This window comes from Anguilla anguilla, chromosome 18, assembly GCF_013347855.1.
Source record: "Anguilla anguilla isolate fAngAng1 chromosome 18, fAngAng1.pri, whole genome shotgun sequence".
In the NCBI taxonomy this organism is placed as follows: Eukaryota; Metazoa; Chordata; class Actinopteri; order Anguilliformes; family Anguillidae; genus Anguilla; species Anguilla anguilla.
In genome coordinates this window covers 766,341-791,335 of record NC_049218.1, presented here as the reverse complement: position 1 = coordinate 791,335, position 24,995 = coordinate 766,341, and the positions used below count along the sequence as shown (strand labels likewise).

Here is a 24,995-nt window from a genome sequence, read left to right as displayed (position 1 = left end):
GCATTGTAACATTCGAGTGAATGATTGATTATTACCCAGAGCTGTTTGGCTTTTGAACACACGGTGTTAACTGTTCGGTTGAATTGATTTGAATTCTAGGCAGAATAGTGCGCAAAAATCCATGCTTTCAATTGCATCATTTGGAAACGTGTATTGCACTGTTTCTTTATGTTGGCACGTCAATTTAAGAAACAGCCCTGTTCTGATATGTTAATGCCAATGCGTTTTAATATGCAATTTAAAACAATCATTTTTTCCACCTGCTTGTTTGGAAACGAGATATTGGCGTTTCGATGCCAATATTTATTTTGTTTCCACGCATTGAATTTTACTGCATTGAGTTTGTAACTTTGTACACTACGTTTCATTTAACTCATGGCGCAATCTTGGCGTTAAATCTGATCTATCCATCTTCCCAAATGTCCAAACGCACAGAGATTTTTTTGGAAGGGGGTTCGTTTATCACGTTAATAACTTGTGAGCGTCGCCCTACATTGAAAAAGCGACTGCATTTCTTAAACGAAGCCATATGCAGCCCGACTGTGTCATGTTTGTGTCGGCTCTCCGATTTCAGCGTTTCCACGGAAACCCTCTGCTTCACGCTCTGCTTAATCTTGCGTGTTATAATAAACTTGACGTGATTTGGGTTCCCTCCCTCTTCTGAAGTTTCAACTATGTTGAATATGTAGCCTGTTACAGTCACGGAAACCTGGCTCACCGTCTAATTCGCCAGCTCCAATGCCAACTTCTCTAAAATACAGTGCATTTGCCTAAAAATTAAATATGCAGTGGAAAAAACTCCCAGTTGTTTACAATACGCAGTTCTCCTAATTGGTTATTACATATGAACCATTTTGAACCAATGCTACAAAGTATATCGGTGAGCAAAAGCTGTAATCTAATGTAGATGTCTAGAAGTGTGGAAATGTATGTTAAGAGACGTTTTGGCATAAATAGACTAGGCGTTAACCCCAATATAGACTGGCCACGTCATAGTCAGGTAGTATAGATTATGAAACCTTTTTCAGTTTCCAAATGTAGCCGGGTTTTCACCCGAACGTCTAGATCTTGCTCCCAAACCTGTCCTCAGGTACCCGCAGCGGGATCCCGGTATTGGACGTATTCCACATCAAACACACCTGATTCAGCTAATCAAGCGGTTGGCTAGTTGCATCAGGTGTGCTTGAGGCGGAACACACACTTGTATCTCGCTGGGGATACCGGAGGAGAGGTTTGGGAGCCACTGGCCTAAATGACGTTTCATCTGCTTTTCACAACAAAAATGTTCATGGGGATTTTTCCTGACTTGTTACTGAACGGAACAGTGTACTAGAACTAACAGCGGAAGCAGACTCTTGGACACCTCGAGAAGGCAATGAGTTCTCAACCTGGGGTCTATGCTCTTGTGCGTAATTTAAATCTTCACCAATGCTATTCACACAAGTAACAACTGAGCATCATAACTTGGTTTCCCTGTTTAAACAAACAGACATCAAAGACCAAACATCAATATACTGGTCTTCAGCTACAGTGTGCTTGGAAACCTTGGTCCACTTTCTATGTTTGTCTGAGTCTTCCCACAGTTCCCATAGAAACAGGACCTTCGGCCAAATGTCAGTCCCAACACAGTTACCTGTTTTCCAGTTAAGTGTGACTTGATGTTTCGGTCAAAACAACACAATTATATAAATGAATTAAAAAAAACACACACAACAGCCCCCCTTGAATACAGTTTTAATTCTGCAATAAAACCCTTAAAAGTACTAAAGCAAGCATCTTTTCCCCTAATCGGCAAATAAGGCACATTTCGGAATGCCGTTTTATGGACATAACACATCAGAGGCTACTTTCTGTGCACAATTCCCAGTTATACAATTTTCTCCCATCTCTCTGTCTTATGTCCATTTTCATGTTATAATTAAAGTAATTTTAGTAAAAGTAAGTATATTACATAAATTAAACCACTTATACATCGGTATCTAATATACCTCAAAAGCAGTGTATATTATTCAGTCTCATATTCAGTAAGGTACTGAACCTCAGTATGAAGATATATTAGATATACTAGTACATAATGTAGTAAGGCATACAGTTAGCAGTTTGGCATATTCTAAATATTTAAAAATAATATCTTGCCATCTAATGAGCTAAAATAGATATACATTACACAAAAATATATCCAATTTATGAACAAAATACATGCACATGCAAACTACCACAGTTTTATGTCGTCACACTCAGTTACCAGCGGCTATGCCCCCCCCCCCCCCCCCCCCCCCCCCCCAAACTACGCATAAAATATAAAAATCCCACATTAGTTCCTTGACATTGTTGCTATAGTAGACATTGCATAGTAAAACTCACAGTTTGTTTTCTTTGAATACAGTGGTGAATGTAAATCTCTAAAACATTAGAAACATAGGTTCTGTGCCTTAACACAACAGTATTATTGCTTAAATTTCCACCTTCATTATATATTTTAACATCTTCAAGATCAGAATAATTCTGTTAGCTAATAATGTTCATAACTATTTTAATACTGGTCTTCAAAAAGATAACACTTCAAAATACACATATATGAATTCTGACACGCATACTAGTTAAAACACAAAAATTATAAAGGGTTATTCGATACTGATGATAATTCCAACTACAAAACATGAAAACAAATCAAAATGGCTTATAAGAGAGAAGGACATTTAATAATTATGTACCAACCTTCATACAATCTATGTAGACATCAATATTTCCTTCTTAGTGTAGTTTTGTTGCATATTTTATACAGAAAAAAGTTTTTAAAAAATTCCTTCCATAAATATCTTCTGTAGGATACATCCTCAGATTACTGTAAAACATTAAAAGAGAACTCCCAGCTTAATTTCTTTGTCAACAATAGGCCCTTTTCACACAAAACAGCTTTAATATTGCAATATAGCATTTAAGAACTATTATACTTAATGATGGGAATCTAAAATATACACAAATCATTGCAATGACCTCATTCAGGAAGAGCAGACTTCTGTCATTTTCCTTTGCGCCAAAATGTTGCGCTGATCAACTAGATAGGTTTCCAAAATACACAAATCGTACATAAAAAATCCATACGCGAAAGGAACTGTAAGAGTCAAGTTTAAGCGTCTGGAGCCTGTATAGATCTCAAATGTGTACATTAACATATTACTTTTGAACTCCCTTTGGCTCTGAAAACTTTCTCCCTCATATAAGTCAAAGGTTAAAGGCTTGCTGAAAAGCTGCGAATGTAGACCATATCAATGGATCACAGAGTGGGGTTTTCTGACCCTCCACCACTTCATTCCATCCGTTTGAACAGGTTCCTGCGAAATATTAATTGCAGCAAGCTCGATAACTGAGAATCGTCACAAGTAATGGTGGATGTGATTCACGGGGTGACTTTTCTGTTTGGCAAATGTAAACCATAAACTGCTGATTGTTGATAAAAATCTACCCATACCAGTAAAGAACTAAGTACTTAGAAAAATCCACATAAAAGAATCCACATACAAATGAGCAGTATAGTGAATGAAATAGACTAAGAACAGTATATAATGCTAATGTTAGATGGTGACATAAAGAACTTGAGACTGAAGGGCGGCCATCACTTCTCCCATCATGTGAAACTGTAAGTGGAGCTCTATTTGATCCCACCATGCTATACGGCAAAAATAACATGGAAGCTTAAAAATCTCAAACGTTTCAAATGGCAAACAATTGAAGCAAGCTTGGTATCTACTGAACAATAATTTTTTTTCTATATTCTACACTCATGTTGATTTAATTCCCAGTATTTCCGTTAAAGAATGACAGAAAACGTGGTGAGAAAGCGGTAAGACTGCTTGTTTAGCTACAGGCTGATACTAACTGCTACAAGCAGCTCACAGAACTTCATTTAATAATTTCACTGGCCCTCTCTCCTCACGACAATGCTGTCACAAGCGTTCTCTTCCTAACACCACCCAGCCTAATCACCCAAACACCTGTGAGTTCACAGTACACATACATGTTCAGTCACGGTACCAGAATAGCGAATGCCAGAAAACTTCCTATATCAAAACAGCAGAAAACGTAACTTTGTGTGAGCCTTTAGCTGCAGTGTGTGAGTGAGTGAGCCTTTAGCTGCAGTGTGTGAGTGAGTGAGCCTTTAGCTGCAGTGTGTGAGTGAGTGAGCCTTTAGCTGCAGTGTGTGAGTGAGCCTTTAGCTGCAGTGTGTGAGTGAGTGAGCCTTTAGCTGCAGTGAGTGAGTGAGTGAGTGAGCCTTTAGCTGCAGTGTGTGAGTGAGTCTTTAGCTGCAGTGTGTGAGTGAGTGAGCCTTTAGCTGCAGTGTGTGAGTGAGTCTTTAGCTGCAGTGTGTGAGTGAGTGAGCCTTTAGCTGCAGTGTGTGAGTGAGTCTTTAGCTGCAGTGTGTGAGTGAGTCTTTAATAGCAGTGTGTGAGTGAGTCTTTAATAGCAGTGTGTGAGTGAGGCTTTAGCTGCAGTGTGTGAGTGAGTCTTTAATAGCAGTGTGTGAGTGAGTGAGCCTTTAGCTGCAGTGTGTGAGTGAGTGAGCCTTTAGCTGCAGTGTGTGAGTGAGTCTTTAGCTGCAGTGTGTGTGTGAGTGAGCCTTTAGCTGCAGTGTGTGTGTGAGTGAGCCTTTAGCTGCAGTGTGTGAGTGAGCCTTTAGCTGCAGTGTGTGAGTGAGTCTTTAGCTGCAGTGTGTGAGTGAGTGAGCCTTTAGCTGCAGTGTGTGAGTGAGTCTTTAGCTGCAGTGTGTGAGTGAGTCTTTAGCTGCAGTGTGTGAGTGAGCCTTTAGCTGCAGTGTGTGAGTGAGTGAGCCTTTAGCTGCAGTGTGTGAGTGAGTCTTTAGCTGCAGTGTGTGAGTGAGTGAGCCTTTAGCATAAGTGAGCGAGGGTTTGGGTAACTTTCCCTTGTTGACACCATGGCGACGGCCCTCCTGATTGTTTTTGCCAGGCGGTGGCTTTTGTTCCTGCTCCCAAGTGAACTTTCGGGGCGCAGGGATCTGAGAGCCGCTTTGAAGCGCTCCGAGCTGACGGGGTGACCCCACTGTCTCCTCAGCCACACAATGACAGGAATAACGGCCACTATTGTCAGAGACTTCCTGAACCTGCACCACGGCTGACTCTGAATGCAAAGTAGAGCCTGCACAATAGCTAACCACAGCTTCCCCCCCCTACTCCAGGCCAAACTCCAGCATATCCCAAACTCCAGACCCCCCCAGGCCGAACTCCAGCATATCCCAAACTCCACATGCCATTCCAAAACTATTCGCATCTACCTCAGATTCTTTGTCAAATGATTTCAAGTCATGCTTCCCCGAGAAGCACATATAAAATGGCTACAAATGATATCTTCAAAAGTATGTAAGTTTAGTAACCCATATTATACACATTTATAAAATAAAAGACTTAATATCTACAGCCATTGTGATAAATATGAGTACGAAATATAACAGATGAATCTCTCCCACAATGAATTACGGCCCTTTAGAGTCAGAATAAGGTGAGCGCTTTCCAAAGCGGTTCACCTGTGAATGACCTGCCAAAGAGTGAAGCTATCTGACATTATAAATCAGAAGCTCACCGACTCTCAGCCAACCCATTTTTAAAAACCAGAACTCACTGAATTGATCCAAATCAATATTTTAGTTAACAAAATTGGCACTGGAATTTCATAAAAGTCATACAGTTATCAAAGTAATTTCTCTTCAGCAAAAATGGAAGATGAAACATGTACGAATCACAGAAAAAGTTTTTATCATTTTCACTAAAATGGTCTTACTTGTTTTATATTTTTGAGTGCATTCACAGGAAAAAGTAGAAGGACGAGACGTGACTGCTTAGGTTAACCTATCCTGTAAACAGGAAAACACTGAACTGTAAACAGTGATTCTGTTTGTCCAAGAGATCTTTTTAAAATATCTCTAGAGGGCATTTGTCCTCCTTAAAATTCTTTCTGCACAACGGTTCACATTATTTAGAACAACTTCTCGATCCATCGCCATACTTTCCAAATCTCCTTTAAAAATTTTAAAATACTTTTCTGTATCACCTCAAAATGAAACTTTGCTCTCAACTTTCTCGTTTCAACCACAGACATTCATTAAAAACTTCCAGGTACGAGGCATCTTCCATTCTCAGTACTCCCTTTGCCTAACAGGCTCTGCTCAGCAACAGCAGGTTCCGGTTCTGATGTCCCACCCTGTGTAGCGTCTTCTTATCGGAAAAGGGCCGGTGTGGGTGCAGGAGTTTTTTTCAGCCCAGCACTAAGACACCTGTTTCTACTATTTAACTAATCATGGTCGTCAATCAAGGCCTTCACAATTAGAACAGGGTGCCTTACTGCTGGCCTAAAACAAAGAACTGCACCCACACCGGCCCTTTTCGGGTAAGACTGGACACCCCTGACACACAGGACATCGGTCTCAACCCAGCTCAGTTCCTCCCAACTTCCTGTTTCCCCTTCTTCCTCTCTTATCTCAAAAGATGAGAAACAATTTTTGTCATAAAACAAAATGAGTCCAACCTCTCCACTCATTGATAAAGTTAATTGAGGAATTAGCCTTAAATGATGTTGGACATATTGTATAGACGACTGCAGTCACTGAACACTATTATATGACATTCGTTTCTATTCACTGATTATTTGCCCTTCCTACTACTGCACTACTGATCCATGTGCTAACCAGGACACTCTGAACTGTATATTAATTATTATAGCACATGAAACAAATAATTAATAATCTGGATCAAGATCAATCTACACTCTTCAGTCACGTCACTTTGAAGGTTCAACACATGTAAATACAGAAATGAAACTAATATCATAAAATATGAGGACTACAGGAATTAATGTGCAGTATAAATTTGTACAGACCTGATCATTTCCTTTTTTAGCAGTGCGTTAGACCTGAGTTTATATGATCTTATAGGCTAAATACTCTTTTAAGGCATTGATTTATATCTGGATAATATTGGGGGGGGTGGGAATATTTTTTCCACATAGAAAGATAAAATAGAGATGAGGCACAAAATCAGTAAGGCACACGCATGTGGACTCACTGATCAATGGTGCTTCTGAGGGAGCCATTTTTGATTTTGAGGCAGAAAGTCTCTTTCAGCCAATCAAATCCACTCTAGCCCTTCACTAATTCTACTGTGCAACAGAAAGATACAGAAGCACATCTAATCTGCACTGATCTTAGAAATGATGATGGGGTTCACTGGAAGTTTATATTAACTGTCTGGTCATGTTATGGTATTGCACAGTAGCCTTTAACATGATTAAGATTTTCTCTGTGTGTGTGTGTGTGTTTACGTGTGTGTGTGTGTGTGTTTACGTGTGTGTGTGTGTGTGTGTGTGTGTGTGTGAGTACATATACATACATGCGTGCATATACACACATACACATATGAATGGATTATGCAATGTAAGTCAAGCTCTACTGGATACATAATAAAGATACATAAATGCTGAACATTGTAACTTTTCTAACTTATGAGCAACAAATCATTCTACTTGAGGCAACAGCAGTTTCTAAAGACTCAGTTCCACAAGTTATTATGTGTAGAGTACACATGTCCCAGTTAAAAATTAATTACACGTTACAAAGCCTAATACTAATCTGTAACCCAAATGTGTCAGCACTCCAGTAATAAATACTCGCCAAAATAAAAGTGGGGATGAAGCCATTACCCCTCAATTAATTCACAGTTAATTCACAGTTGATTTAATATGCTGTTGACCCAATGACCACTGCAAGGACTTAGAGACCTTGTCAAATTGTCTATAAAAACGTTATAATACTTGGCACGTCCACATATTTCACTTGGCATGGACGAAAAAAGAAGAGCAAATTGTGTAAACAAACGACCAGCGGACCATCGCTGTGGGACAGTCGGCTGCGATCGAGGCGGACGGACGCTGTCAGGATGAGGACGCTGTTAACGACGCTTTCGGACAGGTACATCGCTAAAGGTATTAAAACAGCGTCTGTGTGCACTGGAATATTTACATACAGGATTCTGGCAGGTTCTGCTTGGTGAAGAGCACTTGGTGGACGGACTGGCGAGGGGTCACAGGACGGGGGGGTGGGGAGCTGGGGCTGAAGATGCGCTCTGGCGAGGGGGGCGGGGGTGGGGGGGGCGTGTTGGGGGCTGAGGACTGAAGAACCTCTCCAGGGGTTACTGCACGCGGCGGCAGTAGTACCCCAGCACCTTGCACTTCTCACACAGGTGCTGCGGGTGCTCCTTGCTCTGGTCCGACACGTCCAGCCCGTCCGGCTTCTCCAGAGGCCGCTGAGAGACAGAGAGAGACAGAGAGAGAGAGACAGGGTCAATACGCTGGAGAGAGACGGACCAATGGCAGCATCATCCTGCTGTACGCATTTGCTTGGCTGTTTTGAGCCAGTTTTCCAAGAATTTCAGAGAGCGAACAAACAGAACACTGGAAAATTCACCAGGACACTTAGACTCTTTCACTGCCAGCATTTTTGGATGCCTTTCATAACCACCCCCCCCCCCCCCCTTCTCTGTAATCAAAACCTTTTCCCGACCAACTTCCACTGAGTTATTTTATTCAGTCTGTTATTGTTTCCAGGGTGTTTGAGATCAGTTTTATGAGCATCAAGATTACGGTGGAACAGTAGGAGGAGACAGTGTCTCTCACGACGGGACTGTTTCCTGTGAGTGTTCCACAGATCGTAGTGCACACACACAGGAATCCTCAAACACACTTTTTAAACATTTTCTCTAAAATGCGTTTCACGGTTCGAAAAGCTTCATTAAACTTTATTAAGAATTGATGGCAACTGACAAGCCTCACAGGGCCTCTGGGAACACAGGTGACCACAGATGCTGTTAATTCCCTGCTTAACCCTCTGAGTTTCTGCGCCAAATCTCTAACTTAAAACTCTTCCTCCCAAAACAGGCAATCAGAGCTGCAGTTACAGCAATTACGACGGACCAAAGGCAACGTGCAGCCCAGGTCAGGACTGTTTCAAATGTTACATTTATTTCATGACAATGTTTTGTTTTAAGGGTTGTTTCTCTAAAGGGAAATTACTAATTCTAGAACTAATTTGATATTATTGTATTTTATTGATCTGTCTTGGAAGGTTAAAATCCTGTTTGTCTGAGGTCTGGGGTCTGCACATCTTCACTGTCCAGCGTCTGAAACATGTCTCTGACTCGGCTAGGCATCAGTGCCGCACTGACTCGGCCATCAAATATAATTTTATGGTGAAGTTTCCCTTCAAAACCCCATTTAGCCGAACACCCCAGCTGCTAAATGGATGAAATACGCTAATCGGGTGATGCTGCAGATGCAGAAAAATTAGCCTCAGAGCGAACAGCTAGCCACACTGTCCCAGCGAGAGGAAAATTAGCCTCTGAGCGAACAGCTAGCCACACTGTCCCAGCGAGAGGAAAATTAGCCTCTGAGCAAACAGCTAGCCACACTGTCCCAGCGAGAGGAAAATTAGCCTCTGAGCAAACAGCTAGCCACACTGTCCCAGCGAGAGCCAAGCTGGTCCTGCTCGCGGGAGTCTCCTGTGACATAATTCTGTTTCAAATTTTGCTCGTAAAAATGATTCCTTTGCCTCCTTACCTACTTGCCAGTTGCATCTATACATACAACGCAGTCACATGCTCTCCACACCGTGTCAGTGGAGTCTCATTTCGCTGACTGAAACCTGAGCTGAACCACGACAAAATTCAACTGCTTTTTTTTCCAGATTTTTTTGACCTCACACACTGAGCCTGGTAGAGTAGGACAGGCCCCCCCTGCTGAGTCTGCTTCCTGAGGAAACTCCCCCTCCCAGGTTTACCCCTCCATGCCACCGGGGGAGCCGGTCCTCCTCAGTGTCACTGTAGGCTGGCGTTTGTGCTCGAGTCTGAGGCCGAGATGTGCGAGACGAACACAAGCTGAATCTCATTTTGATTTGGCCTTCCGGGCCGGCTCATGGCTGGGGTCCAGTTCACACACATCACACGGCCCCACAATGCAACGGGAGGCACGAGGCCAGAGTGGGTCACTGCACACACACTTCCCTCACTGAGGTCACTGGTCAGGACTCCAGCCTGTGGCAGCCCCATGGTCATTAGGGGACTGACATAAACACACTGACCTGGCTACATCCTGGACATTTCCAAAAAACAACAGGCAGGGCCTTGCAGCTGTCTCTTCCATTGGCATAGAAATCAAAATCAAACTGCAATAAAAATGAGAACAGCGTACCCCTGGGGTCATACCGTTACAGGACGGAGCATTTCCCAATGGGGACACAAATATACGTGGCAGTGCTAGGCCCCAAACTTTCCCCAATAAACAGCAAGCAATGGTGCAGTATTTCTATCAGCTCTGAATAACCAAGACACACACCCTCCAGTGAGATTTCCCCTTTGGGGAAAGCCACACGCCCTTTGACAAGATAGCTTAGCTAAAACCCAAAGTTTTGCTTGCAGATTTGGTAATATGCCTGGATACATTTCCCCCTTAGTCTATATAACAAAAGCGCTATAATTTAGAAATATAGCAGTTGGAACCGATTCACAGTTACATCATTTGTTTTAAGAAAACAGTTTGGCAACTGAGGGTTGTGTGTCTGAAAATTCATTTTATTCCAGAACCTTCTGAAATAATGTCACTATCAGAGATTTCACCAGCAGCTCTAAACAAACTGGAGCAGAAATCCGTTTCGTTTACTCACGTCAAATAAACAAGGCGGGAAAGCACCCTAACCGTGAAGCAGCTTGCAGCACACACGGTTCTGACTCAGTTGTGCCACTGCGCTCTCTCTGGCACACACTACGCATTCCCTCATTCTTCACACGGATACACAATATAATTGCAAGCAGAATGCGCCACTATTGTCTCAAATGACTCAGGATAGATGAAGACCTCGAATTAATAACTTCAAACTCACTGGCGAAGCAAAACCAGTTTTTTCAATGTATTTATTTTCCTTTCCATAATAGTTTTGGGGGTGTTTCTACAGAAGTCCTCAAAGATTCAAGTCAAAGACAATTGCTGCAGTGAGATCACGAGTGTGAATGAATAATTGAAACCTGTGTAAATTGGCTATAAAAGTTCTCATTAAATCTCCGACAGGTTGTTACTGATGATAGGAAAAACAGCTCAATGTCACTGTGACATATTCCATAACGTCAGGTGAAAAATGCAGAATACTTTCATGTTTATCACACATTTCCAGGAACTGTAATTGGGCTTATGTTCAGTTTGGGAAAACAAGGTTTATTTTGGAGCCTTTGGCCAAGGCTGGAATGTTCAGTTGAAAGTGGTGTTTGGAGTTGGGCGAGACCGTGCGCTCTGAAAGGCCTGCCTTCCCCTAACCAGGCCCAGAACCCGCTAGCGCTGCCACATCACGCATCTCTCTCTGGACCCGATTAGCTCTGCAAAGTCACTCCCGCGTTCAAAGCCGAAGAAAAAACAGTTTATCCCGTACACTCGATTTTTAACTCCGCTTTTATGTGGCTAAAAACAGAGCTATCTATTACAGCCATTCCAGCTAAAGCCCAGGATATACTGTATCATTCTTTAAGTCATGGTTTTAATTTGAGTTGGAACCAAAATACTCGGAACAGCCTGAAAGGATATTGAACTGAAGCCCTTTGAAAAACTAGGCACGGTCGAACGTGTACGCAATATGTACACAAGAACTACAATATAATTCTTGAGCACCTGAGCAGCACAAGATTGATGCGCTTGAACACATTATTTTCCTGTAAAGTCTCATCAGAATGAGCTTTCAGTAAGCTTCTTAAAATGTTTTTATGTTTTTTTTGTGTGTGTTAAGTCAACATTACCTTGTTTTGGTTTTGGTCATGGTCTTGGCTACAAAATGGAATCATAATGCAGCAACACAAATCAACCTCCGTGTTTGAGAACTTAAAACGGTTATATTCGGGCTTTTTTATTGCTTGACTGCTGTACATAGACATGGACACGGTAGAGTACGTGACCCAGTTACAGTGCAGAACTGCAGGAGCACAGGCTCATGAGACCAGCATGCACAGGAGCTGCAGTTCCTCTCTTTCTGGATCCTGGCTGTCTCAAACATGCACACGATTACCCTTCAGGGAACCAAAAATTATGCATTCAAGTTTCACGCAATTTCATCATATTTAAATTTGTGTTACAGCCGGAAACTTGAAACAGTCTGAAGCACAGTCTGAAGGACTATGCGGAGGCTCCTGGTAATGCAGTCAGTTCGCTTCTTTTCTCTTTTGGAAGAGTCAACAGTGCAAAACTGAGCAGCTGATCGGAAGCTCTGAGCTTCACCACTGACCTTATCTAGTTCAGTTTAGGGCCTGTGCTGCCTGTTTAGATCCAGGGTTCTCCTGCTACTGACATTTAACAATGTCAGTAGCGTTTTTATTGGGGTTTCATTGCTGAAAGAGGAGATATGAAGATGATAATAATAATAATAATAATAATAATAATAATAATAATAATACCTACATTATGCTTTTTCGAGCAGCTTTAACCCAAACCCGTTCCGTGCCCATGGGCTCTGAATCCCTGGCAGTAGAATTGCGCCCAGTTGCCCGTGATTGTGTGACTGCTTTTATTTCGAGCCGTGGGCACCTGCCAGCCCAAAACGGGTTATTCACTGACTAACGTTGAGCTGGACAGAGCTGCAGAACTCCCGCCCGACTCGCAGCGTTCCAGACGGGGCAGGTGTCAGCTGTCCCACTTTCACTCTCACAGTGTCAGCTGTCCCACTTTCACTCTCACAGCACCAAATGAACAGGAAGTTTAGACCCTGCACCCGTTCCAAACCTGTACCAGTCAGAAAGCCCCAAACGCACGAGTGATAAACTGCTCCACGTTACTCACATGTGCTCTAGTTCAGCGCTGCCCAACCCTGCTCCTGGAGATCTACCGTCCTGTATGCTTTCATTTCAACCCTAACAAAGCACACCTCATTCAACTGCTAGAGATCTCACATCCTGTGGGCTTTCATTTCAACTCTAATTTGGCAGCTGATTCGACTAATTAGCAGCTCAACAAGATCTCTAGCCATTGAATGAGGTGTGCTTTGTTAGGGTTGGAGTGAAAACCCACAGGATGCCAGATCTCCAGGATTGGGCAGCCCAGCACTAGCCCACAGAGGCCTACCTGCTTGTGTGGGTAAATGCTGATGTGGCACTTGATGCCCTCCTGTGCCAGGTGCACAGATGCCTACCTGCTTGTGTGGGTAAACGTTGATGTGGCACTTGATGCACTCCTGTCCCATGTTGGCCCAGGAGTTCCCGCTCATCCACTTCCTCTTGCACTTGGGGCATTTGTACTCTCCGAAGCACCTCTTCTTGCCCTGGTACGGGGTCAGGCCTTCCCCCTTCGGCCGGGCCTGGACAGAGGAGAAGAGCCGCGGTTAGATCTGACCGCACGAGGACGCACCCCCACCCCCCACCCCCCACCCCCCAACATGCTCACTGAACCAGAGCTAGCAGGACCCAAAGACTGATGCAGAACATTGCAACTGCGAACAAGGCACTGGAGCAAACCGCAGCAGAAGTTTTACTTCCTGATCACAGCCAAGCTGAATCGCACGGGCACTAGTCTGGAAGACAGGAAAACCGAGGGCCTACAGGTGTGCACTGATTTACACCGTCACATGATGAGGTGGGTTATAACCCTGTCGAGGGTTAAGGCCTTCCTGGGTGAGACTACACTGTATGGTCCATGAGGTGCATAGCTGTATTGAGACAGCAGTGGATGCTCCAGGAGAGCTTGCTGAGGCCACACACTGTAATGCAATGGGCTTACTGTAGATGTGTCTGTGCAGAACTCGTGCTCCACAGTAAAAGCATTTACTCTGTTCTAATTACAGGTCAGACGTCTCAGCGTCTCCTGTCAAAGAGAGCCAGGGAAGCTACTCCGAACACAAGGACACGCTGGTCCACTTCAGCTCAAGGTTCGAGCATTCACCCCGAACACAAGGACACGCTGGTCCACTTCGGCTCAAGGTTCGATGATTCCTGTCCAAGGTGAGAGTGAGAGATGCTGTCTCCTTCGTTTCTGTCGCTTCAGTCTCTTTATCATAGTGGGAGGAGCTTCTTTAAGAGAATGTGTTTGTGCAGCTTACGACCCACTTCCGTATTCTTAATGATCACACACTTCCCCGCTGCCATCGCCACCAGCACACAGCTGGACAGGCCAATCGTTCCATTGTAAGAGGCGCTCAGGGGTCTGGTACAATAGGTCATTATATATTCTCATGGGGCTTACACTTTTTAGAGATTTCTTATGAGATATAATGATTGATGGCATTAATGTGTCATGTGCTAGTACACTCGATAGTAGGGCTCGGGAATCAAACATGCAAACATGCGAAAGCACAATGTCACACTAAAGTCAGATTAATGCGTACTGTGTTCTGCCAAAGCAAACAAAACTTCAGGAGTTTTTAAAGTTTGCTGAGCCATGTCACCTTCAAGGCTAAACTCTATTGCTCAAACCATAATTCAAAACACACCAAAAATGAGTAATTTTAGGAGTGAAAATTGAAACAACTGCAAGAGCATGTTCTCCTAGTTCGGTTTCAACTTTCCTTTCTATGGTCCTGTCAGTCCGATGAGATCCAGAGAATCGCGGCAGTGTTTTTCCAAGCGACGGTTTTGTTTTTCTTGGCCCGTGGAGAGGAATGGGCCCGCTCCGGGTCCAGCGGTTTTGGGAGAACGCGGAGCGATGCCGTATGAGTACCGCGAGCCGCGAACATCTGCAGCTGCTCCCATTCCCCGCGCCCTCGCGCCGCGGCTCGCTAGCCCAGAGGGACCGGTCGTCCTCTCCAACGCGAAATAAAATCACTCGGTCACTGCCGGCGCTGCATCGCCCTGGTAACGCACACGGAAACCTGGAAACCATTAAGCGTCGACTCTGGAGTGAGCAGCGATCCACACACACCGGAGAACGTTTGCGTAACGTTTGCGTAACCCCCGAAAGGGACAGACACGCCCCTTTGGGTACAGGGGTGGTGTGGAAGCAAGGAATCGATCAGACAGCTCAAGACTGAAAGGCATTCTGGAGAAACAGTTTGGATAAGACCAGAGCGATCTTATACATGTATTAATTATACATTCTAAACTACGTGAAATTAAACTCCGAAGCGTGGTGTAAAAATATGGCAGATATCCCATAATGGTGTCCACCAACACAACCTAAAGCCAAAAGTGAGAGGACAGTCCTGCGCGTGAGGCGGGGTTGGGGGGTTGGGGGGAAATGGGACTCTCCTCCTGTGAGCAGCTGAAGGGTACAGGTTCCATGATGTGAGACTTTTCCTGTTTCCTAATCAAAAAATTATTCTAAAAAATAAAATGAAATTAGAATAATAATGTAATGTATTATAAATCGGTACAATTCTTTTAATGCCATACTGATAGTTTTAAAAATAAAATTTAAGAGAAAATATATTCCCTAAAATTGTTAATTAGATTAACCTCCGTGATCGTTAGCTGCTTTCTCCAGTGTTACTCACTCTAATAAATTAAAAATCACATCAGTTACGACGTTTTTACTGAAATCTGAAGCTGACAAAATGAGAATTGATCTTTTTCAGTTGGCCTGCTAGCTCTGATATCTATTTGTGATGTTCATTCAAGCACACATCCATACATCTCCACTCAACTGTACATGCAGAATGTTAAAATGAACATACTCATTAAGAACACTTTATTTTTTATGAGTTCTTTGGACAGATGATTTAGAATTTGATTTGTGTTATTTGTTGGGCTAATTTCAAGATTAGTACTTATTGATTGACATGGACAGAAAAACAGTCATCTATTTTAGGCTGTAGGACTGTTAGACAGCACATAATAGGGAAAACACAGTGATCTTGATATCAGTTGACTATTTGAAGATACTTTGTGAAGACACTTTGTTGTCTATACTGCCCTGTGGTGACCACAGTATGTATATTGTATATAAATGTATGTTACCCAGCATGCTCTGCAATGACAGCTTTCCCACTGCTTAGCTTGTAGTGTGGCCTGTGCACAACTAATCAACATGGCTGACAGAGTCTTCCTAGGCATGAAAAGGCTGTATTATTGCAGCCATAAATCAGTCTAAGTCACTGTCCACAACTGAACACAACATTCCATTTGCAACCGGGAAGCTTATTTTTAGAAAATAATTTAATGTAGACTTTTGGCCAACTGAGACTGATGGCATGGCCTGCAAAAGTCGCATGGTACTGAGAACAGGGAAGCCCTTTGATGTGACTACGGGCTGCATGGTTCATGTAAGGAGACTCCATCTAACTTCATCAATTTTAGCAACCCATTGTATGAGCTGTATCATTTATGACCTGGAAATGGCAAAACTGTATCAGATCTTAAATATAAATATAAGCTAAATATAAGCGGATGACCGAGGGCCAGAGTAATTTGAGAATTTCCAGTGACCTGTAAGATCTGTGGAGCTCCAGATCGCAGCCAATCAAATCCATTAACAGGAGCAATGAAAAGACAGGCCATTAAACGGCTGTTGGACACCAAGCCGAGAGCAGCTGAGTGACACCTCCTGCTAAAGCTCTCGTTGCGCAGTGCAGTGGTGCATTCTGGGATCTGGCACAAAATCCTTGCTGTGCCAGTGTAACGAGTCCATAGGCCTGCTGCGGGTCTTCAGCGACAGCAAAGCAAACTCCTCAACACTGCCCCAGAGGTGCAGCAGAAGGCCAGCGCTGTAGTCGAGCTCACACATCACACAAAAACTACAGATTCTATGTACATATGTCATATATGTTAGCAACGCCCCACAGTGTCATTCAGTCACACTTATCACATGTATGCATTGGAGAAAGAAACACTGGAAATGTGTGCATCTGTGTGCTGGTCATGGCTGAAGGCTCCTAGCCAGTCCCAGCCACAGCCAAAATGGCCTTAAAACAAGGCCTGTGTAGCATTATGAAGCCCTGCCTGACCCAGCCTGTGTAGCATTATGAAGCCCTGCCTGACCCAGCCTGTGTAGCATTATGAAGCCCTGCCTGACCCAGCCTGTGTAGCATTATGAAGCTCTGCCTGACCCAGCCTGTGTAGCATTATGAAGCACTGCCTGACCCAGCCTGTGTAGCATTATGAAGCACTGCCTGACCCAGCCTGTGTAGCATTATGAAGCCCTGCCTGACCCAGCCTGTGTAGCATTATGAAGCCCTGCCTGACCCAGCCTGTGTAGCATTATGAAGCCCTTCCTGACCCAGCCTGTGTAGCATTATGAAGCACTGCCTGACCCAGCCTGTGTAGCATTATGAAACCCTGCCTGACCCAGTCTGTGTAGCATTATGAAGCCCTGCCTGACCCAGCCTGTGTAGCATTATGAAGTACTGCCTGACCCAGCCTGTGTAGCATTATGAAGCACTGCCTGACCCAGCCTGTGTAGCATTATGAAGCACTGCCTGACCCAGCCTGTGTAGCATTATGAAGCACTGCCTGACCCACCCTGTATAACATTATGAAGCACTGCCTGACCCAGCCTGTGTAGCATTATGAAGCACTGCCTGACCCAGCCTGTGTAGCATTATGAAGCACTGCCTGACCCAGTCTGTGTAGCATTATGAAGCACTGCCTGACCCAGCCTGTGTAGCATTATGAAGCACTGCCTGACCCAGCCTGTGTAGCATTATGAAGCACTGCCTGACCCAGCCTGTGTAGCATTATGAAGCACTGCCTGACCCAGCCTGTGTAGCATTATGAAGCACTGCCTGACCCAGCCTGTGTAGCATTATGAAGCACTGCCTGACCCAGTCTGTGTAGCATTATGAAGCACTGCCTGACCCAGTCTGTGTAGCATTATGAAGCACTGCCTGACCCAGCCTGTGTAGCATTATGAAGCACTGCCTGACCCAGCCTGTGTAGCATTATGAAGCACTGCCTGACCCAGCCTGTGTAGCATTATGAAGCACTGCCTGACCCAGCCTGTGTAGCATTATGAAGCACTGCCTGACCCAGCCTGTGTAGCATTATGAAGCACTGCCTGACCAAGCCTGTGTAGCATTATGAAGCACTGCCTGACCCAGTCTGTGTAGCATTATGAAGCACTGCCTGACCCAGCCTGTGTAGCATTATGAAGCCCTGCCTGACCCAGCCTGTGTAGCATTATGAAGCACTGCCTGACCCAGCCTGTGTAGCATTATAAAGCACTGCCTGACCTTGGCCCACTTAGTCAGTGTTTACGGCGTCAGGAATGTATGAAGTCATTTTTGTTGCTCTTAGTTACAAGCCTCCCCCCCCCCCCCCCAATATGGATGTCAGGGTGTGTCTGAAACCTCAAATCTCAGATTTTAGTGACATTTAGAAGCTGTCCTTAGCCAGGGGACTTACAGGACACAACCATTATAATACAACAGGGGACAAAACCTAATAATGAATTAATCTTAGCAAATAAATTCAATATTACATTTCACTTTTTAATATGAGGTTAAAATTCAATAACATTTAATCAACAGGACAAATTCAAACAGGAGAAATGCAGAGATGCAGTGTTCAGGGAACGAGGGATAAAAAAAAAAAACAAATTCTTAATGTCCCCAAGTGCTTTGGCCCCCTTACAAACAACATGTTTAATGTTTAATGGCATGCGCACATTTCTGGCGCTATCTTTGTAGTGTATTGTATTTATTTATTAATGTGTCATGCCACTCAAGTGGCCTATCCCACATGGGGTTGCAGACGCCCTTACAAACAGCACAAAAGAGAGCAAACTGCTGTGGGCTCCTCACAGGGAAAGCCCCGCTGAGCTCTCAGCCGCACACAAAAACAAACTGGGACACAGATATGTGACGTAAAGCCCTTCTGTTTAGCCTTGGATCCAGACCTTTCTCATGTGACCCACCAGTCCAATCCATTACAGGTCAAACTGTGCAAATACATTCATTCCTAGAACGCAGGCATCAATAACGGTCCTGCATGAGCGGACGCCGACGTGCGCCAAGCTCTTTCGCGGAAAGGACGCGATCCTGGCTTTGCGGAATCCTTCTTTTTTTCCCCTTGTTTTTTTTTTTTTTTTTTTTTTTTTTTTTGCGCTGGCAGACCAGCCCCCCCAGAGGCGGACAGACACCCTCGCCAGGGAAACGGCGGATAATCACGGCTGTTGTTCGGTCAGTTGGACGCGGAGCTGAAAAACAAGCCTTCAGAATTCCTCTCTCTCCTCCTTCAGACACGGCGGACAAAAGGACGGGTGTTAGACGAGGAGGCGGGAATCTCAAATCTCCCGGATGTGTTCGACATCAACAAGCCAGAGCTCACGGCTCGACTCTGGGACACCATGCAAAATTAAACAAAAATGTAAATTGTCCTTAAAACACATCCTTCCCTGATCCACTGTGATTTTACCACACTTAGGGACACGATTTAGCTTCAGGACAATTTGAACAAGCATGTTTTGTTCCTCAATGTTCTAGGATTGCACAACTCAACTGACATACAATACAGCGTGACCTGAACTCTGATTGGTCACGTAGCCTGCTTTGAGCTACAGCAGACACTACTAAAGTGAGTAAGTGCTGTTTCTAAGTAAAGCACTGCGATTTGACGGCAGATATGGAGACGCAGGTCAGGGAGCAACCTAAAGGGGAAATAAGCTCACTGAGACCTACTGGACATGACAGAGGCCCCATTCCACAAGACAGAAAATGCATTTGTTCTAAAAATCTGGCTGCTTAAAGAGTAGTTACAAACAGGAAAAAATCATTAAATCTTGCAGTTAAATTAATTTCCAAAAATAAATGTCCTGTTATTGTACTCTAAAAAGAGTTTATTGTAGTTGTGATAAACACAATTCTAAATTAGTACCCATTATATGCCGAAATACTTTTAAGACAACGAACCCATGTGGGTTCAAATAAGCCGAGCAGCGCACAAGATGGAGCTGAAGACAGCGTTTTTGTGAAGACTCTTAAAGTTTGGCTGAGTGCAGAGTCGGTGTTTATTTCTGTATCGTACCCGTCCTGCGTGACGCTGGTTTGTTTTACAAGACCACAAGCCGGTTCCAGGGAAAGGAGATTCCCTGCATGTTTTCCAACCATTCATCAACAACGATATGGATCATTCCTGCTCCAGCTGAACACAACACCGTTATTCCCGTCCAATGAGGCCTGTGACCGATATGGACCATTCCTCTTTCGCGTCCAATGAGGCCTGCCATGTGTGAGGAAAGCCTCTGTTTATTTACTGTATTAAAAAAAAAAAAAAACTTTCACATTTTATTCACGGGGATTTCGGGTGGCTTCACACTCAAGGAGTAACAGTTTCCAGAAACCGCAGCACTTACGCGGAACTACAGGAGAGGACAGAGCCGCTCAGAGCCACTCGGAGGGCTAAGAGGCCGGACGCATCTTGCGATTGTAAATCTAGCGTTTAAAGAGAGGGAGGTGGGGAGGGGGGGTGGTGGGGAGGGAGTTGGGGGGGGGGGTGGCCCTCCACCCTCCAGCTGTTTTCCCTAAAGGCTATCAGGGAGGCCCGTCTCGCACCGATCCACCAATGAGCAGAACGTCCCGCCAACCGCAGGAATACCACAGCGGCTCGGTCATCCGCCCCAGCTGGAGCAGGCCTCCAATCAGGCGGCATGGCCCCGGGGGGAGAGCGGGGGGGTGTGGTGGGGGGGGGGGGGGGGGGGGGGACGGGGAGGAAATCAGAACCAGATTAACTCCATACCACTATAACATAAGAAAACCCAAAACCCCTCATAAAACCATCGGTCTGCTTTGAATTAAGTTATAGGTTAGCAAAAAATAACAGTAAAAAATAAATAAATAATAATGATAGTTCAAACCAACATGTTAATTCTACCAGCTCAATACACTCCATTACACAATGCTGAGGCTATTAGCATCAAAAATAAAATATGCAACGATGGTAACGGAGTTTGTGATAAGGACATAAATTTACATGACAAAACAACATGTCCTATGTTATTTTATCTGTTTAACAGAACCGATTAGGCCTAAACAATGCAACCTGCATAGATCAGATTCATACACTATCGCTCGACAGGGCTCAGTCTTTGCTGAAGTGTGTCAGACTGCGGACCACAATCATTATAGCAGAGGGTCCCGCGAACTGAGTCGCAAAGCTCTGCAGCTTCACTTCATTTAATCCCTGACCTCTCTGTGACCTCGGCTTGCCCCCCCCCCCCCCCCAGCCTGCACCGTGGGACCCTGAGTGGCCCCCCCGGACCCCCCCAGACACACACTTCCTTCCTGTCACCATCCTGTCACTCGCAGGGGTGATCTCACTGGGATAGAACTCCTCCCCATATCTCCTAAGTGTCTTTTGAGTTTCAGAATACTACTCACAGCGACAAATACGTTGTTTTCTCCATGTTTTGGACGTCACAATAAGACATGAAATAACATGCAGCTTCCAGTGAAGCTCTGTTCCATTCTATATGATGGAACAGCAAGGGAATGAGAGTTAATGACTTAATTACCATTGCAAACATCCCTGATGAAATGAACACAGATGACCGTCTACAATCCACAACATTTCAGCCTGAAATAACAGAACTGAGTAACTTCCCACGGCCGTTTCAGAAGATAATGTCCTAAAGACGTCCAGGAGGCGAGAGAATGTACACGCCAGGAACGTTTATGCAACCTTTCCTAATGTTCTGGGATTGTTCCGCAGCACATATATGTCCTCAGATCAGCCAGGCCCACTCAGAGAGCCCCCTAAAGGGCGTGGCTCCAGCGTATCAAGGCCCAGAGTCATACTAAAACGATTCAAATAAAGAACAGAATTCTGGCCACCATTTCCACCCAGCTGCCCAATTATTTCCCCTTATTGGTCTGAACAGGAATATTTCATCCCCCGTGGAATACCTCAGCATCAAATTTCGGTCTCAGAGCAGAATCAGAGCAGACTCAGTGGAATCAGAGCAGAATCAGAGCAGACTCAGTGGAATCAGAGCAGAATCAGAGCAGACTCAGTGGAATCAGAGCAGAATCAGAGCAGTCCCAGAGCTGTCTCGGAACAGAATCAGAGCAGTCTGGGAGCAGAATCAGAGCAGTCACAAACTGGGCACAGTCCGGAATAGTTGACTTCAAGATTTACAAAACATTAATGACAGAGAACATCACGGGTTGAAGCCCTAAATGAACATTCCTTCATGTATTCCTGCTGCTTCACCTGGAATCTGATGACTGATAATACACTGCTCTCCTCTAAACTGTGTCACAACATCAGTTTAAATGGTGTGTTTAGTTTGTAGGCAGGTGTCAGGTTTTTGTGCTTGTATTTGTGCTTCATGGAAGCTCAGGATCTGCACATTCAGTTTGATGGTGCCTGTGTGACTCCTCCAGTCAGGGTCCCCGCGGGTTAGCATGTTGTGGAAGCACATGATCCTCAGAAGCAGCTTTCTTTCGCCTTGGGCTCCGTAATGAATCATGAATGCTCATGGTACCAGTCTTTTTTTAAACAGCAAGTTTCTCTGCAGTCTGTTTGAATCTGCTCCAAGTGGCCATAGAGTAAAGAAAGTATAAGATCTTATACAAGCCTGAGCATTCGCTTGGCATCTCAACTGTCTCTTCTTCCCTCTGCTGCTTCTCGTGGAAAACAGACGCCAGAATGTTTCATTTTTCAACATTTGCTTTTCATTGTTTAGTAGCAGTGATTGGCGTGAGCCTGGCTTGTGGAACCACATGCTGAACAAGATCTGAAGCTTGTAAGCACTCGAGATAATAAAAATGCCCACTTTAAGCAAAGTTAGATTTCAACGTTTACGCAGCAGCTTTTAAAAATAATCAGCACTCATTGCAAAGATGCGTAAATCAAGACGTTTGCAAATCTACAGCTCTTAGAGAAACCATGAAGATGACCATGTGACACTCCAGGCTTTTCACTGCAAACCTCCATTTTAGAGTACAGTACTAAAAAAACTAAAGTTGTCTGCAGTTAACAAGCCCAAATCCTATCTCATCAAAACATCTTTTTTATTCTATCGTTCCTCCTCAGGCAGTGATCACAGGACGGGAAAAGCAGGGAAGATGTTCTGCAGATTCTGATTCTGCTCCTCATCCTCAGTAAACATTTTGGGCTCTCGGGAGGGTCTCGCATCGACGCCCAGACGCCGGCCTGCTCGCTGTTCGGCCTCGCGGAGGAGAGGCGCTCACATCACGATGTAAACAATCTTGTTTACGGTGAGAAAAGCGGGACGGCCGGGGAGGAAGCAGCAGATGGCTTCGCTGCAGGCGGGAGCACAAGAACGCCAGTGTGGCCGCTCAGCTGCGCCCCCGCGCCGGGAGAACAAGCCCCTTTTTCACCGGCTCGCTTCCGCCGGCCCGCCGCTGAAGGCCCGGTCTGTGCGAGAATTCCAGTCAGGCACTGAAACGGCCGCTCTGTTCTCCAGCGCATTCACCCCAGCGCAGCACAGCTAAATGGGGCCAGTGTCCCAAGGCCCTCCGGGTCCTTTACCACTGCAGCTGTCTCTTTTTGTGCCTGCAAAGAAAAGAGGCCGGCGAAAGAGGCAGACAGGGGAAACAGGTGTGCTGCTAAACGATAAATTTGGCCCCTTGCAATGCGCCTGTGTCTTTAAACACAGCGGCAGGAGGGGCTGAGAGGCGGCAGAGACACTAAAGCAGAACGCCCGGCTGCGTTGCGGCCTGGGAGGATAAGGGAAGGAAAGATAGAAAAGCTCGTTGGGCTGCGCGTTTATTCTGGCCTGAGACTCTGTGATTGCGATCATGAAACGTCCTTCATCTCCCTGTTTAACAGGCCCATGACTCAGAAGCAAGAAAATAAAATAGCTCATCATATAAAAAGGAATCATATCATCACGTATCATGATCATTTCAGGCTTTGACATTTTAGGAAGTAGACACTGCCAGTCCTACACGTTTTACAATCCCAACACGATACATGTTTGTGTTTAATCTGAAGCCGTTAATGACCAAGATATCATTTTTGCTTTTTTTCTAAGTGAAGTTTCACTGATTTAAATGAATAAATACACAAATAAAAATCACACACAGCTTCGCGAAGAGCTGCAGCAAGGCTTCATGCTTCCCAGAGCATTCCTGTTCCACACAATTTCACACTTTCAGATGAAACTAAATATGCAGCAGCCATTTTTTCTTGCAAAACCCAGGACTTCAGCTGCCAAGTGGAGGTTTTATAATCAGTCTTGGCTCAGAGCTCTTTCTCTCTCTCTCTCTCTCTCTCTGGGTTATGACAGAGCATGGCTGTGCTGTCCAAGCGCTCCAGATAGTGCAGGACTGCTTCCTGGTCCCAGGCCAAGGCCGCGGGAGGCTGGCCGCTGCCTCCGCCAGCATCTGGAACCCATCAGCGCACACAATGGAGTCCAGCGAGCGGGAGCCCCTTCCCGCGGCTCCCACAAGGCCGCGGTGCGCGCAGCGTGCGAAGACGAGCCCCGCTGGATACCGCTGGCGCAATCGAACCCTCGCAGCCTCGGACCCTCACACCCGCGAACCGGCAGACTTCCTTTCACAGCACTCGCTGAGTTTGGCCTTGCGGCCTAGCTTCACGGTGAAGGCAGTCTCTTTCATAGAAAGGGAAATGATGAGGAGACCGATGTAGAAGGACGGACAGTGGACACCAGACTTAACCCATTATGGTGTGACATCACAAAAATGTTCTAGCTGAACATTCTAATCCTGATGTCACAATCACTACTGGTCGATGAAAGCAAAGAAGTTCTAGAACACTGACTTAGAACTTTGAGAATAAATCACTATTGCGGGTAAATCACATACTGTAGCAAGTAAAGCATGTACTGTAGCGGGTAAAGAACGTACTATAGTGAGTAAATCACATACTATAGTGAGGAAAGCACGTACTATAGCAGGTAAAGAACGTACTATAGCGTGTAAATCACATACTATAGCGAGGAAAGCACGTACTATAACGTGTAAATCACATACTATAGTGGGTAAAAAACGTACTATAGCGGGTAAAGCACTTATTATTGTGGCAAAGGGCACACCATGGCCGTGACAACTTACAGCT

General features: G+C 44.8%; 1 protein-coding gene across 1 annotated transcript in view; it reads right to left on the bottom strand.

Moving 5' to 3' along the window:
* Positions 1–6,272: 6,272 nt before the first annotated feature.
* LOC118218408 (zinc finger CCHC domain-containing protein 24-like) overlaps positions 6,273–24,995 on the bottom strand; it is a 47,321-nt gene continuing 28,598 nt past the window's right edge. Inside the window, exons 3-4 of the mRNA XM_035401035.1 lie at positions 13,220–13,384; positions 6,273–8,309 (exon numbers count right to left, since the gene is read on the bottom strand). Of these exons, the coding sequence (XP_035256926.1) occupies positions 8,196–8,309; positions 13,220–13,384 (279 nt within the window). The 3' untranslated portion in view covers positions 6,273–8,195. The remainder of the gene's footprint in view (positions 8,310–13,219; positions 13,385–24,995) is intronic.